Source organism: Tachyglossus aculeatus, chromosome 4, assembly GCF_015852505.1.
Source record: "Tachyglossus aculeatus isolate mTacAcu1 chromosome 4, mTacAcu1.pri, whole genome shotgun sequence".
Classification (NCBI taxonomy): domain Eukaryota; kingdom Metazoa; phylum Chordata; class Mammalia; order Monotremata; family Tachyglossidae; genus Tachyglossus; species Tachyglossus aculeatus.
The window spans coordinates 111,549,567-111,564,164 of NC_052069.1; the positions used below are offsets into that span (position 1 = coordinate 111,549,567).

General features: G+C 52.5%; 2 protein-coding genes and 4 non-coding genes across 6 annotated transcripts; 1 reads left to right on the plus strand and 5 right to left on the minus strand.

Annotated features, from left to right (window-relative positions):
- Positions 1-303: 303 nt before the first annotated feature.
- On the plus strand, positions 304-6,177 carry LOC119926777 (surfeit locus protein 1). The gene is made up of 9 exons (XM_038745146.1): positions 304-382; positions 1,578-1,662; positions 3,507-3,634; positions 4,004-4,086; positions 4,852-5,043; positions 5,293-5,365; positions 5,555-5,717; positions 5,893-5,974; positions 6,069-6,177. The coding sequence occupies exons 1-9, from the start codon at positions 305-307 to the stop codon at positions 6,133-6,135; spliced, it is 951 nt and encodes a 316-aa protein (XP_038601074.1). The 5' UTR covers position 304; the 3' UTR covers positions 6,136-6,177.
- A 40-nt stretch (positions 6,178-6,217) lies between these two features.
- Positions 6,218-12,959, minus strand: RPL7A (ribosomal protein L7a). Its single transcript, XM_038745147.1, has 8 exons — positions 12,933-12,959; positions 10,657-10,777; positions 10,075-10,224; positions 8,203-8,343; positions 7,921-8,000; positions 7,500-7,630; positions 7,009-7,078; positions 6,218-6,378 (listed from the first exon to the last, which is right to left on the minus strand). The coding sequence occupies exons 1-8, from the start codon at positions 12,942-12,944 to the stop codon at positions 6,274-6,276; spliced, it is 810 nt and encodes a 269-aa protein (XP_038601075.1). The 5' UTR covers positions 12,945-12,959; the 3' UTR covers positions 6,218-6,273.
- Positions 7,704-7,778, minus strand: LOC119927445. Its single transcript, XR_005450447.1, has one exon. It is a non-coding gene; the product is annotated as a small nucleolar RNA SNORD36 (small nucleolar RNA).
- LOC119927457 lies at positions 8,073-8,149 on the minus strand. Its single transcript, XR_005450458.1, has one exon. It is a non-coding gene; the product is annotated as a small nucleolar RNA SNORD36 (small nucleolar RNA).
- LOC119927504 lies at positions 8,446-8,518 on the minus strand. The gene has a single exon (XR_005450500.1). It is a non-coding gene; the product is annotated as a small nucleolar RNA SNORD24 (small nucleolar RNA).
- Positions 10,297-10,373, minus strand: LOC119927492. The gene has a single exon (XR_005450489.1). It is a non-coding gene; the product is annotated as a small nucleolar RNA SNORD24 (small nucleolar RNA).
- Positions 12,960-14,598: the final 1,639 nt, after the last annotated feature.

Below are 14,598 nucleotides of genomic sequence, written 5' to 3' on the forward strand. Positions count from 1 at the left end.
GGGCGGAGGAGGGGAGGCCCCGGGAGGGCAGCCCACAGGGGAGGCCGGAGGAGGGGAGGGAGGCCGGAGGAGGGGAGGCCCCGGGAGGGCAGGCCCCAGGATGATGATAGGCCGGAGGAGGAGGAGGAGGAGGGGAGGCCGGTGATAGGGCGGAGGAGGAGGAGGGGAGGCCGGAGGAGGGGAGGCCCCTCACTCCCCCGGAAGTCCTAAGCCTCCCGCAACGTGCCCCGGAACCGCTCCGGGCCGGGGGCCGATGATGATGATGATGATGATGATGGCCGGGAGCAGGGGGATGATGATGATGATGGGCGGCCGGGCCCTGCTGCGGGCCGCCGGGCTCACCCGGCTCCTGCCCGCCCGCCACGCCGTCTGCACGGCCCAGGTCGGGCCCCCACACACACACACACACACCGGCCGGGGGGCACGGGGGGGGGGGGCGGGGCAGGGGGGACGCCAGGAGAGGGAGGGGGGCAAGGGGGAGGGTGGGAGGGGGCCCTAGGAGACGGGGGAAGGATGGGAGGGAGAGGGGACACTAGTTGAGGGAGGGGGGGAAGGTGGGAGGGGACGCTGGGGGGGGACGGGGAGGGGCACTAAGAGGGGGGAGAGGATGAGGAGGGGGTGGGAGGGGGCTAGGAGGGGGGAGAGGGGGGGAGGGGGCGCTAGGAGAGGGGGGGGAGGATGGGAGTGGGAGAGGGTGGCAGGTGGGAGGGGGTCGTGGCAGAGGGTGGCAGGTGGGAGGGGGCGCTGGCAGAGGGGGGAGGAGCCAATCACCCTCCAAGTCCGTAAGCCCGCTCTGGGAAGGGATTGTCTCTCTCTCTTTATTGCTGACTTGTGCTTTCCAAGCCCTTAGTACAGTGCCCTGCACACAGTAAGCGCCCAGGAAATACGATTGAAAGAAAGAAAGGTGGCAGGGGGCACTAGGAGACGGGGTGAGATGGGGGCAGTGCGGGGGCCTGGAGAGGGAGTGGTAGGAGGGAGGGGGCGCTGGGAGAAGGGAGGATGGGAGAGGGAAGGGGTGGAACGGATGGGGTGGCAGGAGAGAGGGGGACTGGGAAATGGGGGAGGATGAGGAGCGGATGGGAAAGAGGTTAGGGTTGCCAGGGGACTAGAGCTGGAGGGAAGGAGCGTACCGTTGTTGCCCCCGTGCTGGTTTTGACCAGTAGTGACCGGGGTATTCATTACCCCGCTTACTATGTGCCCAGCACTGTGCTGGATATGAGATCAGATCAGACCCAGTCTCCGTCCTACCTTGGGGCCCGCTGTCCTAAGGGCAAAGGAGAATAAGGATTTAATCCCCATTTTATAAATGAGGGACCCAAGCACGGAGAAGTAAAGTGACTTGCCCCACGGTCATCATCATCAATCAAATTTATTGAGGGCTGACTGTGTGCCGAGCACTGTACTAAGCGCTTAGAAAGTACAAATTGGCAACACATAGAGACAGTCCCTACCCAACAGTGGGCTCACAGTCTAAAAGCGGGCAGGCAGTGGAGCTGAGGTTTGAACCCAGGTCTCCTGACTCCCAGCTGGAAGCTGCCTCAAAGCTTCCATCTCACCCATCCTGCATCCTTCTGCAGCTCCCTGGCAGCTCAGCGGCACAAAGGACCTACCGAGGGGCCTACCCCCTTACAGCATCTCCCCTCCCGTGCCGGTGGCCTCAAGGTGAGAGGGACTGAGCCGGCCCAGCCTCCCGCCTGCCCTTCCTTTCTGGCGGGGTGGCGAGCAGACGCGCCGGTGATGGGACTCCCCAGCTCCCCGGGGGCCGGGAGAGCTGCTAGGATTAGCATCGGATCGGCTGATCTTGGATTCCGGCCGAGGCACGGGAACCCTCCGTTAAGACATCATCATCATGATGCTACCCAATTCCTTATGCTCCAAGAGCTTGCCCGCTACCAACTCAAAATTTCTCATTTCACCCCATGGGATAAGGAGGGACAGGGATGATCCCGTTTTTCTTTTTTATGACAATAACAATGATGGCATTTATTAATGCCCGGCCCACATCATCCCCCTGGCCTGGAATGCCCTCCCTCCCCACATCCGCCAAGCTAGCTCTCTTCCTCCCTTCAATGCCCTACTGAGAGCTCACCTCCTCCAGGAGGCCTTCCCACACTGAGCCCCTTCCTTCTTCTCCCCCTCGTCCCCCTCTCCATTCCCCCCATCTTACCTCCTTCCCCTCCCCACAGCATCTGTATATATGTATATATATTTGTACATATTTATTACTCTTTATTTTACTTGTACATATCTATTCTATTTATTTTATTTTGTTAATATGTTTCATTTTGTTCTCTGTCTCCCCCTTCTAGACTGTGAGCCCACTGTTGGGTAGGGACTGTCTCTATATGTTCCCAACATGTACTTCCCAAGTGCTTAGTACAGTGCTCTGCACACAATAAGCGCTCAATAAATACGATTGATTGATTAAGCGCTTACAATGTGCAAAGCACTGTTCTAAGCGCTGGGGAGGTTACAGGGTGATCAGGTTGTCCCATGTGGGGCTCACGGTCCTAATTCCCATTTTCCGAGGGACAGGGATGATCCCATTTCTTTTTCTTTTTTATGATAATAGTAATGATGGCATTTATTAAGCACTCACAATGTGCAAAGCACTGTTCTAAGCGCTGGGGAGGTTACAGGGCGATCAGGTTGTCCCACGTGGGGCTCACGGTCCTAATTCCCATTTTACAGATGAGGTAACAGAGGCACAGAGAAGTGAAGTGACTTGCCCAAAGTCACACAGCTGACAATTGGCGGAGTGCTGGGATTTGAACCCATGACCTCTGACTCCAAAGCCCCCGCTCTTTCCACGGAGCCACGTTATGACGTTCGTTAGGCATTTAGTGTGTGCCGAACACTACTAAGCGCCGGTGTAGATATAAACTAGTCAGATTGGACGCAGTCCGTGTCTCACAGAGGGCTCAGTTGTCATCCCCCTTTTGAGGGAACTGTGGTCCAGAGAAGTTCATTCGTTCAGTTGTGTTTATTGAGTGCTTACTGTGTGCAGAGCACTGTACTAAGCGCTTCGGAGAGTACGCTACAACGAGAAACAGACACCTTCCCTACTCATAGTGAGCTGACGGCCTAGACAGACGTCAAATAGAAATAAATAAATGTACACAAGTGTTGTGGGGCTGGGAGGGGGGAAAGAGCAAAGGGAGCCCGTTAGAGCGACACGGAAGGGAGTGGGACGTGAGGAAAGGTGGGGCGTAGTGACTTGACCAAGGTCACACAGCGGACAAAGTAGCGGAGCCAGGATTAGAACCCAGGTCCTTCTGACTCTCGGTCCCGTGCTCTATCCGTTAGGCCACGTTGCTCCCCATTTAGCAGATGAGGAAACTCAGATCCAGTCTGAAAGAACCAATTTCTTAACACCAGGTCCCAGTTCCAGTCTGTGTATTAGCGAGTTATTCCGTGACAATCGTCTCGAGCTAGTGGAATCCTAAACCCAGCGGCGTCCGAGCGGGAGTCAGATGTGCTCGAGACTTTGCTCTCGATCCCCCCAGAAACTGTTCTGAGGCCAAGCAGGTGTGGGTCCACGGCGGTGCCCGCCACCGAGTCCGAGGAAGACTTCTTTCTCCGATGGTTCCTCCTCCTCATTCCCGTCACCACCTTCGGCTTGGGCACGTGGCAGGTAAAGCCTCATTTTTGTGTTTCGGAGGACTCCTGGGCCCTCGGCCCCACTAGTGTTCTGCGGGGCGGTTTCCAGAGTCTGGAACGAGGAGCCCGAGGGAAGCCACGGTAGCGGGATTTCCCGAGTGCCACACCCTGTCCCCGGCACCGTGGTGGCAGTTGTCCCAACTTAGCCCGCTTGATCCGCGGGGCTGTGGGTCGGTTTGGATCCCCCGCCTCTCCCGCAAACACACGGAAGTTCCTTCTTGAAATGAAGTGAAATGAAGTTCTGAGCCCTCCAAGGGCCCAACCTAGCAGGACCCCCATCCCGCTTCCCTGGAGTTGACAGGCCGGGCTCTGCCACGCGCGCGCGCGCGGTCCGTTCCCTCAGGTTCGGCGACGGAAATGGAAATTGAAGTTGATTGCCGAGTTGGAATCGCGGGTTAGCGCCGAGCCCATCCCTCTTCCTGCTGAGTAAGTGGGGTGGCGTGAGGGGGTTGCGGGGGGTCCCGAGGTCACTCATCCAGCCAGGGCCTGGGCTCCAGCCTTTCTGCGCTCGGGAGCCCTTATCATCATCGCCTGCCCAGAGACTTACCGTTCCTATCTCTGTGGGGTGGAGACCCAGACCTCCGTCAGCTCTCCGGGGACAGGACAAACCCCACTTCTTGTCCATAGAGTCCCTGAAAATCTAATTCCTTTTGGTGGCAGCCTATTGGAAAACTTAAAAACGATGCTCCTGGAATGTCTCTTTCTCCCTCCTTTCCTGTCATTGAGTCACAGGAACAGTCTTTATCTTAAGCGTCTGTCAATCAATCAATCGTATTTATTGAGCACTTACTGTGTGCAGAGCACTGTACTAAACGCTTGAGAAGTACAAGCTGGCAACATATACAGTCCCTACCCAACAGTGGGCTCACAGTCTAAAAGGGGGGAGACAGAGAACAAAACCAAACATACTAACAAAATAAAATAAATATAGATATTTACAAGTAAAATAGAGTAATAAATATGTACAAACATATATACATGTGCTGTGGGGAAGGGAAGGAGGTAAGATGGGGGGATGAAGAGGGGGACGAGAAGGAAGGGGCTCAGTCTGGGAAGGCCTCCTGAGGAGGTGAGCTCTCAGTAGGGCCTTGAAGGGAGGAAGAGACAGGAATCTGTCCCCTGGAGAAGACTACCTTCTGCCATCCTCCCATTCTAGCCTCACAGCGCTGCCTCCCCTCCCTTTCCCCGCAGCCCCCTGGAGTTGAAAGACTTGGAATACCGACCCGTAAGGGTCAGGGGGCGTTTCGACCACTCCAAAGAACTGTACATCCTGCCCCGGACCATGGTGGACCCCGAGCGGGAGGCCCGCGACGCCGGACGGATGGCTTCCAGCGGGGAGAGCGGCGCCAACGTCGTCACTCCCTTCCACTGCTCCGACCTGGGGTGAGTAGAGGGCGTCGGGGACAGTCCGCTGAGCTGACCCCCCAACGTCTCCTCCCGGATCAACACCCTGGTAAGTTCAGGGATCGGAAAGTAGCGCAGCCGGAGAGGGTGGAAAAGGGACGAGCCCTTGAGGGAGAGCCTCCGGCCTGAGGCATCCTAGGCCCGAGGTGATTGCCGTTCCTTTGCACGTGGATCGCTGAACCCTTAAGGCTGTTTTTCCCACCCCCACCCCTCTTTCCTCTGAAATAGAGTCACAATCTTGGTGAATAGAGGATTTGTTCCCAGGAAGAGAGTGAATCCGGACACCAGGCTTAAGGGCCAGGTAAGAAAGACCAGGGTCTCTCCTCAGTGAGCGGCAAGAGGTGGGTGAGGGGCTAAGAAGTAAAGGCTTAATGCTGCAGCTACCTTTTTTAAACGGTATTTGCTACTCAGGGCCGGGCACCACAGGGGGGTTCCACCTTCCCCCCTCCACCGCTTCCTTGGCGGGGAACCACGTCAACTTTTCTTGCAGATCCAAGAGGAAGTGGAGCTTGTTGGGGTGGTGAGGCTGCCAGAAACCCGCAGGCCTTTCGTCCCAGAGAACAGCCCCGACCGGAACCGCTGGCACTACCGGGACCTGCAGGCCATGGCGAGGGTCACGGGGGCCGAGCCCATCTTCATCGATGCCGTTCTCGGTAAGTAGGATGCCCCGAGCAGAGGGGCGAAAGGCGGACGTGGGGGGTCCAACCCATTCTTGGAGCCAAACCCCAAAGAGGAGGCGGCGGTGGCAAGTGGTTTGTTCTTTCCCTTCTGTGGGTGCTCAACCGGGGTGGTACAATTCTGGGCGAGCCCACTTTTTTCTCCCTACAGCGAGCACAGTCCCAGGAGGGCCCGTTGGGGGACAAACCAGAGTGACTTTGAGGAATGAGCACATGCAGTACATCATTACTTGGTGAGTCGGCAGGAGCCTTGCTTGGCCTTTCGTGGCAGCAAATAACCAGGAGGCCCTCCTGCCCTATAGTGCCCTCACTCTCTTCTGTTCGCAGGTACGGATTGAGCGCAGCCACCTCCTACCTCTGGTTCAGGAAGTTTGTACAGCGGCTCCCCCTTTAAAAAACCAGCCGGCTCCCCATTAAATTTTGTTTTGAAAAGCTCGTCTACCGCCGTGTTTTGTCATAATCCAGCACTGCCTTTTGGGACACAGTGTAAGTCACACCTTTATTCTGTACAGAAAAATAACGCTTAGCACATTTAGCCCAATTTGGTTGCCAATTCTTTAGCCTTGGCCTTCTCCAGCTTGGCGATGCGGGCCACCGATTTTGGGCCCAGGACATTGCCACCCCAGTGGCGACGGATCTGAAAGACAATGAATGAGGGGTCAGGTTAAACTGAAGGGTTTAGGGGACAGTCACGGAGGACATGGCGGGATCTAGGGAAAAGAGCCCAAGCGTGGGATTCGGGACCTGGGTTTTAATCCCAGCTCCACAATGTCTGCTGTGGGACCTTGGCAAGTCGTTTAACTCCTGGGCTTCGGCCTCCTCCTTTAAACTGGGGGTTCAATACCCTTTCTCCCTCTCACCTTAGACCGGGAGCCCCATAAGCCCAGAACATCATAATGACCATTTAACTAGCCCTGAAGTAGCCCAAGTACAGCAGTAGCTTACCCCCTACTACACAGCCCACACATTTCACTCCCAACTCACCCTACTTCAATCTCATCTTGCCCCCATCCTGCCTCCAACTTGGAACACCCTCCTTCTTCATAGCCAACAATTACTTTCCTTGCCTTCAAAATCTTACGAGAAACCCAACTCCTCCAAGAGAACTTCCCCCGCTAGGCCCTCAGTTCCTTATCTCCCGCTACCTTCTTTATCACCCTTGGATCGCCCCTCCCTCAGCCCCACAGCATTTATGTCCAATCTGTAATGTACAGCTCTAGTTTATACCACTGGTTGACAAACTGTCTGCATTAAGAATTCTTCTTACCTCGTCATATCTGTCATTGTAGTTGGTCTTGATGGCCTCCACTAACTTCGCCAGGTTGCTTTTATCCTCACTGTGGAGAACAGACAGTCAGTTCTGCCCCTCCAACCCCATTTCCCCCTTCCCGAGTCAAGTCCGTCTGTCCTTCCACCCCCTGCTTGGGTTATCACCTGTCCGAAGCCGGGGTTGCCCTCACTAATTTGTGTGCCTACAGCGCTACATTCTGCTGGGGGCCCTCATTCTGTACTCTGCCCTACACGAGCCTTTTGTCTCAGGATCTTTAAGTGGCCACATTATTGTTCAGGTGAAGAAATTCTCTACATCATCGGCAAAAGGTTCACGTGTAAAAAGTTCCCGAATTCACATACTGAGGGCTAAAGATGAAAAGTATGACTCCATCTAAAAGGCAATTTGAATGAGCTCCAGGAGAGCAGCGAGGCAGGAGGCCACCTCCCCCAGACTGCACATCATTCAAAATGCAGAGCTTAACTCACGGGTTAACTTGCGTGAAGGCGAGGCTGGTGCACGTCTTCCTGTGAACCAGGCGCCCCAGCCTGGCCTTGCTCTTGAGGATGCAGTAGGGAACCCCCATTTTACGACACAGGGCGGGCAAGAAGACGACCAGCTGCGAAAACACGCGTGCTCCCATTAGTTCCGAGCGGTAACGGGAACCAAAACGTTGTCGGCTGTCTGTGGCTTTTGCTCAGGGTTAAAAAGCTCGATTATTTGCTCTTCATTCTTTCTCAGGTGAAGAAATTCAGACATCATTGCAAAAGCCAAGACTCACTCTAGCTGAAAATCCCTTCCCTTCCAATCGTACAACACGCAGCGGAATTCTATTCCCCCTGCGCCTCAGTACTACGGGAAAAAAATCGTTTCTCTTTTCATCCGCAGTCCAGGTCCCAGAGAGCTTACCTCAATGGGGTCCACGTCGTGTGCGATCACCACCAGCTGAGCCTTCTTGTTTTCCACCAGGGTCGTCACCGTGTTGACACCTGTAGGGTAGCCAGACTTAGGGCGGTGCCGTCCTTGGGCAGAGCAGGCGGGTTCCCCCCAGTGGGATGGCTACGGCTCAGGGTTAAAAAGCTCGTGTGTTCGATCAACACGGTTCATTCAGGTGAAGAAATTCGTTACATCACGGCGGTAGCTCGTCCTACCCCGGGGAGGGTTAGAGAGGTTTCTATTGAAGTCGGTCACCTGCTCGGAGGACGGCGGGCCTCTTGGTAGGGACATCCCCTTTGCCTGCAGCTTTCTGCTCGGCTCGGGCCAACAGCCTCTTCTTCTTCTCTTGCTTGGTTTCTGGTCGGTACTTGTGGGCCAGCTTAAGAAGCTGAGTGGCTGGAAAAAAGGGAAAAAAAAAAAACCACACCCCACCACCCCCAGCTTCTGTTAGTCTTATGGTTTTAGAGGCCCGGGCCTTTTTTTATTCCCGAGACATAGTGCATCAGCGATCTTGGTGGTAAGGCTGTAATCACTGCTATTCAGATAGCAAATATATGGATCATCATCTGCACTGTCAGGGAAGTTTGGTACCACTGTAAATACTTCAATTAGTGAGCCCATTGTTGGGTAGGGACCGTCTCTATATGTTGCCAGCTTGTACTTCCCAAGCGTTTAGTGCAGTGCTCTGCACACAGTAAGCGCTCAATCAATACGGTTGAATGAATTAGTGAAAGGAAATAGAAGAATAAGAGTAAGGACAGAACTGCAGTCCAATGAGAACCAGGACTCCCCACCTCCCATCAGGCCATTCAGGGTGCAATACCTTATCTGGATCCATTTATCCCAACTAAGGACTGGTGGGATAGCTTCAGGAATGTTCAGAAGATTAAACTGACACTGGGCTTGCCTGTTTCCGTGGGTTCTAATCCCGACTCTGCCACTCGTCAGCCGTGTGACCGTGGGCAAGTCACTTCACTTCTCTGTGCCTCAGTGACCTCATCTGTCAAATGGGGACCAAGACTGTGAGCCCCGCCTGGGACAGCCTGATGACCTTGTATCTCCCCCAGTGCTTAGCACACAGTAAGCACTTAACAAATACCAGTATTATTAACAGCTCCGAGCCAACATGTGCACTGTACCTCGGTCTCATCTATCCGGCCACTGACCCTTGATCACGTCTGTCCCCCGGCCTGGGATTCTCCCCCCTTCCCGGCCAATACCCCCATTAAAATCATCTCCCCTTCAAAAGCCTTTCCCTAAATAAACCCTCATTTGCCCTCCCTTCTGCATCACCTATACACTTGGATTTGTACCCTTATAGCACTTGTTATTCAAGCCACAACATACGCACACACCCTGATATTCGTACACCTCCCCTGGCTGTACGCTATTTTCCTGTTCATCTTGCCCTCTGAACTGTGAATTCCTTGTGGGCAGGGATCACATCATCCAATTCATGGTACTCATTGAGTGCTAACAACAACAATAAGAACATTGGTATGAAGTGCTTACTACGTGCCAGACGCTGTACTAAATACTGGGGTGACTGGGGTTCTAATCCCAGCTCCGCCACTTGTCGGCTGTGTGACTTTAGGCAAGTCACAACTTCTCTGGGCCTCAGTTCCCTCATCTGGAAAATGGGGATTAAGACCGTTAACCTCATTGCGGGAAAAACTGATGACCCTGTATCCCCCCAGCACTTGGCATATAGTAAGCGCTTAATAAATGCCATCATTATTATTATTACAAGCTAATCGGGTTGGACCCAGACGCTGCCCGACATAGGGCAGTCTTGAACCCCATTTTACAGCTAAGGTAACAGGCACGGAGAACTGAAGTGACTTGCCCATGGTCACCTAGCAGATAAGTAGCAGGACGAGGATTAGAACCCCGGACCTGATCTCCCAGGCCTGTGCTCTATCCACCGGGCCACGCTGCTGCAGACCGCTGAACTAAGCGCTTAGAAGAGCTCAACAGAGTCTACCAACTCACACTGTTCTTTCCCAAATGCGCCGCACACAGTAAGCCCTTAAAACAAGTACCAGCGACGGACCCCAGTGCAATTACCAGGCTACAACTCTTAATTTAGGGTCCTAGAGCAAGTCCGATGGCAGGGTCTGTTCTTACCTGTCTGCCGATCCAAAGCCTGGGTGAACTGGTTAATCGCAGGAGGTACCTTCAGGCGCTTGTACAGGATGGCCCTTTGACGCTGAAGCCTGATGTACCGGGGCCATTTGACAAACCGGGTAAGGTCCCTCTTGGGCTGAATGTCCTGACCTGAGAAACAGAATCCAACCCTGAGGCTCCCCTCGCCCCACCCCGCCAGCGCTTGGAAAGTCTCGAGAAGCGTGCATCAGCGATCTTGGTGGTTAGGAACGTGTCACCACTACCATTCAGATAGCAAATATTCTTTCACATCATCTGCACGGCAGGGGTTAGCTCCGTTCCCTCGGCAACCCACCAACAGAATATTACCTAGCGCCTTCGTGGGCAAAACGTAATGCCCGGTGCTTGCCGCTGACTGCCCTAGGGACCTCACAAAGGCAAGCAGCTGACATTATGGGTGCCAGATGAAAAGTTCTCGTAATAAGAGCCGCCTATGTAACGAGTTATTATACCTTAACGAATTAGCTGTCCCCCCCAAACTGTCCAGCTGGGCTTCACCCGCCCCCCGCCCATCCCGTAGTACCATGCCCAATTCTCCCTCACCAATGCCAAAGTTCTTGGGTCGCTTCTCGAACAAGGGGTTGACCACTTTCTTGACCTCCGGCTTCTTCACCACGGCAGGGGCCGGGGCCACCTTTTTCCCCTTGATCTTCTTCCCCTTCGGCTGAAAGAGAGGGAGGGCACAACTGAGTCTCCTGGATCGCTCCCACTCCTGCCCTGTGCCTCCACGGACAGCTTGAAGACTCGAAAACCAGTAGAAGCAGCATCGCCTAGTGGGTAGAACACGGGCTGGGGAGTCAAAGGACCTGGGTTCTAATCCCACCACTGCACCTTGTCGGCCGTATGGCCTCGGGCAAGTCTCTGGGACTCACTTACCCCACCTATAAAAATGGGGATGAAGATTGGGTGCCCGCCTGGGACAGCTGTGCCCAAACTAATTAGCTTGTGTCTACTCCGGCGATTAGCTCAGTGCCTAGCATAATAAGCGCTTAACAAATACTGTAATACACTTACACGCTGAGGCCTAGAGACACAAATCGGTTCTTCACCTGGACAAGCCCGGAGGGACGGTCTATTCCCTCTCAGCATCCTCGTCCGCCGGACCAACGGCTATCTGCGTGATGGTTGCCCCGGGATTCAGAGGCCCATCCCAATTTATTCATTCGTATTTATAGAGCGCTCACTGTCTGCAGAGCACTGTACTAAGCGCTTGGAAAGTACAATTCAGTAACAAAGAGGGACAATCTCTGCCCACAACAGGCTCACTCCACTTCTCTGTGCCTCAGTTCCCTCATCCGTAAAATAGGAATGAAGACTGGTGAATGAGTTGTATAAGTGGAATAAGCAAAAAAAGCATTCAAGGACAACTTGGTGACCTTGTATCTACCCCAGCAGTGCTTAGCGTACAGTAAACACTTAACAAATACCATTAATATTATTACAAACTCAAGCACTTAGTCCCGTGCTCTGCATCCCATAAGCGCTCAGTACAGACCACTGATGGCGATAAGCACGGTTCGAGGTGGTGTCCACGAGAGAAAAGCAGACTCCACTCTAGGCCAAGGTTTAACCGCCTTCGCACCCATGCTGAGAAGCATTGTGGCCCAGTGGCTAGAGCCCGGGCGTCCGAAGGTCCTGGGTTCTAATCCCGGCTCCCCCACTCGTCGGCTGTGAGACCTTGGACAAGTCACTTCTCCGATCTTCAGTTCCCTCCTCTGTAAAATGGGGGCTGAGACTGTGAGCCCCACGTGGGACAGGTTTTGTTCTATTCATTCATTCAATCAGTCGTACTTATTGAGCGCTTACTGTGTGCAGAGCACTGTACTAAGCGCTTGGGAAGTACAAGTCGGCAACATATAGAAACGGTCCCTACCCAACAACGGGCTCACAGTCTAGGAGAAGAAAGGCAACAAAACATATAGAAAGGTGTCAAAATCGTCAAAAAAATAAAATTAAATGATCTGTGTCCAACCTAATAAGCTTGTATCTATCCCAGTACTTAGTACAGCACCCGGCACACAATAAGTGCTTAACAAAAAACATTAAAAAAGAAGAAGGGTAGGGGTGGATGGGATTCAGAAAGGACACCCTGGATGAAAGTAAATTTCCTCATGATCTAAATGCTCAGCAGTTTGACCTGAAAACCAAAGGGGCAAGGCCTCGAAAACCAAGGCACTTCCTTGATAGTATTTGCGGAATAACTGGTTTTTGTTTTTAAAGCGCTTTTGTTTGCTTTTTCTGCTTATTCCACTCTTACGACTCATTCAAAATGGGAAAACTGAGTTAGTAGTACAATAATGGTGATGATGGTTTTTGTTAAGAGCTTACTATGTGCCCCCTTCTAGACTGTGAGCCCGTTGTTGGGTAGGGACCGTCTCTATATGTTGCCAACTTGGACTTCCCAAGCGCTTAGTACAGTGCTCTGCACATAGTAAGCGCTCAATAAATAAGATGGATTGATTGATGGGTAGATTGTCTCTAGCTGTTACCCAAGTGTACTTCCCAAGCGCTTAGCACAGTGCCCTGCACACTGTAAGCGCCCCATAAATGCGATGGAATGAATGGATGAATGACGAGGAAGTGTCCAACCCGATTTGCTGGCGTCCACCCCGGCGCTTAGTACAGTACCTGACCCAGAGTGAGCGCTCAACAAATCCCATCATCATCCTCCCGTCCCCGCCGCCCCCGCCATTCCAATGGCCGGGGCCTCCCTGGGGAGCCTCCCAGGCTCCCGATTCTGAGGCTGCTTGGCCATAACCATCCTCCCCACGGTCGGATGGCAACGGATTGAAGCGCCAACGACCCCCAACTCAACTCACCATCTTGGCCATCGGGCGAGAAAGAGAGAGGGGAGAATTGTGGGTAATATGTAGCCGGGATCAGGTCTCGCGAGAACTAAGACCGGCCGATCGGGTCTCGCGAGACATAAGGCCGACCGATCGAGTCTCGCGAGACCTAAGGCCGGCGCGGGAATCGGCCTAATGAACATTTAAAGGGAAATGTTCCTCCCCATCCCCCACGGCCTTACCTCCTTCCCCTCCCCACAGCACCTGTATAGATGTTTGTACGGATTTATTACTCTATTTATTTATTTTATTTGTACATATTTATTCTATTTATTTTATTTCGTTACTTAGTTTGTTCCAGAAGCAGCATGGCTTAGTGGAAAGAGCCTGGGCTTTGGAGTCTACCTGTATATATGTATAGATGTTTGTACGTATTTATTACTCTATTTATTTTACTTGTACATATCTATTCTATTTATTTTATTTGGTTAATATGTTTTGTTTTGTTGTCTGCCTCCCCCTTCTAGACTGTGAGCCCACTGTTGGGTAGGGACCGTCTCTAGATGTTGCCAACTTGGACTTCCCAAGCGCTTAGTAATAATTATAATAATGGCATTTGTTAAGCGCTTACTATGTGCAAAGCACTGTTCTAAGCACTGGGGAGGTTAGTACAGTGCTCTGCACACAGTAAGCGCTCAATAAATTTGATTGATTGATTGATTCTAGACTGTGAGCCCACTGTTGGGTAGGGACCGACTCTAGATGTTGCCAACTTGTACTTCCCAAGCGCTTAGTAATAATTATAATAATGGCATTTGTTAAGCGCTTACTATGTGCAAAGCACTGTTCTAAGCACTGGGGAGGTTAGTACAGTGCTCTGCACACAGTAAGCGCTCAATAAATTTGATTGATTGATTGATTCTAGACTGTGAGCCCACTGTTGGGTAGGGACCGTCTCTAGATGTTGCCAACTTGTACTTCCCAAGCGCTTAGTAATAATTATAATAATGGCATTTGTTAAGCGCTTACTATGTGCAAAGCACTGTTCTAAGCACTGGGGAGGTTAGTACAGTGCTCTGCACACAGTAAGCGCTCAATAAATACGACTGATTGATTGATTCTAGACTGTGAGCCCACTGTTGGGTAGGGACCGTCTCTAGATGTTGCCAACTTGTACTTCCCAAGCGCTTAGTACAGTGCTCTGCACACAGTAAGCGCTCAATAAATACGATTGATGGATTGAGTCAGAGGTCATGGGTTCAAATCCCTGCTCCGCCAATTGTCAGCTGTGTGACTTTGGGCAAGTCACTTCACTTCTCTGGGCCTCAGTTCCCCCATCTGCCAAATGGGGATGAAGACTGTGAACCCCCCGTGGGACAACCTGATCACCTTGTAACCTCCCCAGCGCTTAGAACAGTGCTTTGCACATAGTAAGCGCTTAATAAGTGCCATCATCATCATCATTATTATTATTAATATGTTTTGTTTTGTTCTCTGTCTCCCCCACTTCTAGACTGTGAGCCCGCTGTTGGGTAGGGACCGTCTCCATATGTTGCCAACTTGTACTTCCCAAACGCTTAGTACAGTGCTCTGCACGCAGTAAGCGCTCAATAAATACGATTGAATGAGTGAATGAAAGGCCTCTTTTCTCGGAACCATTTCATTCATTCAATCGAATTTATTGAGCGCTTACTGCGTG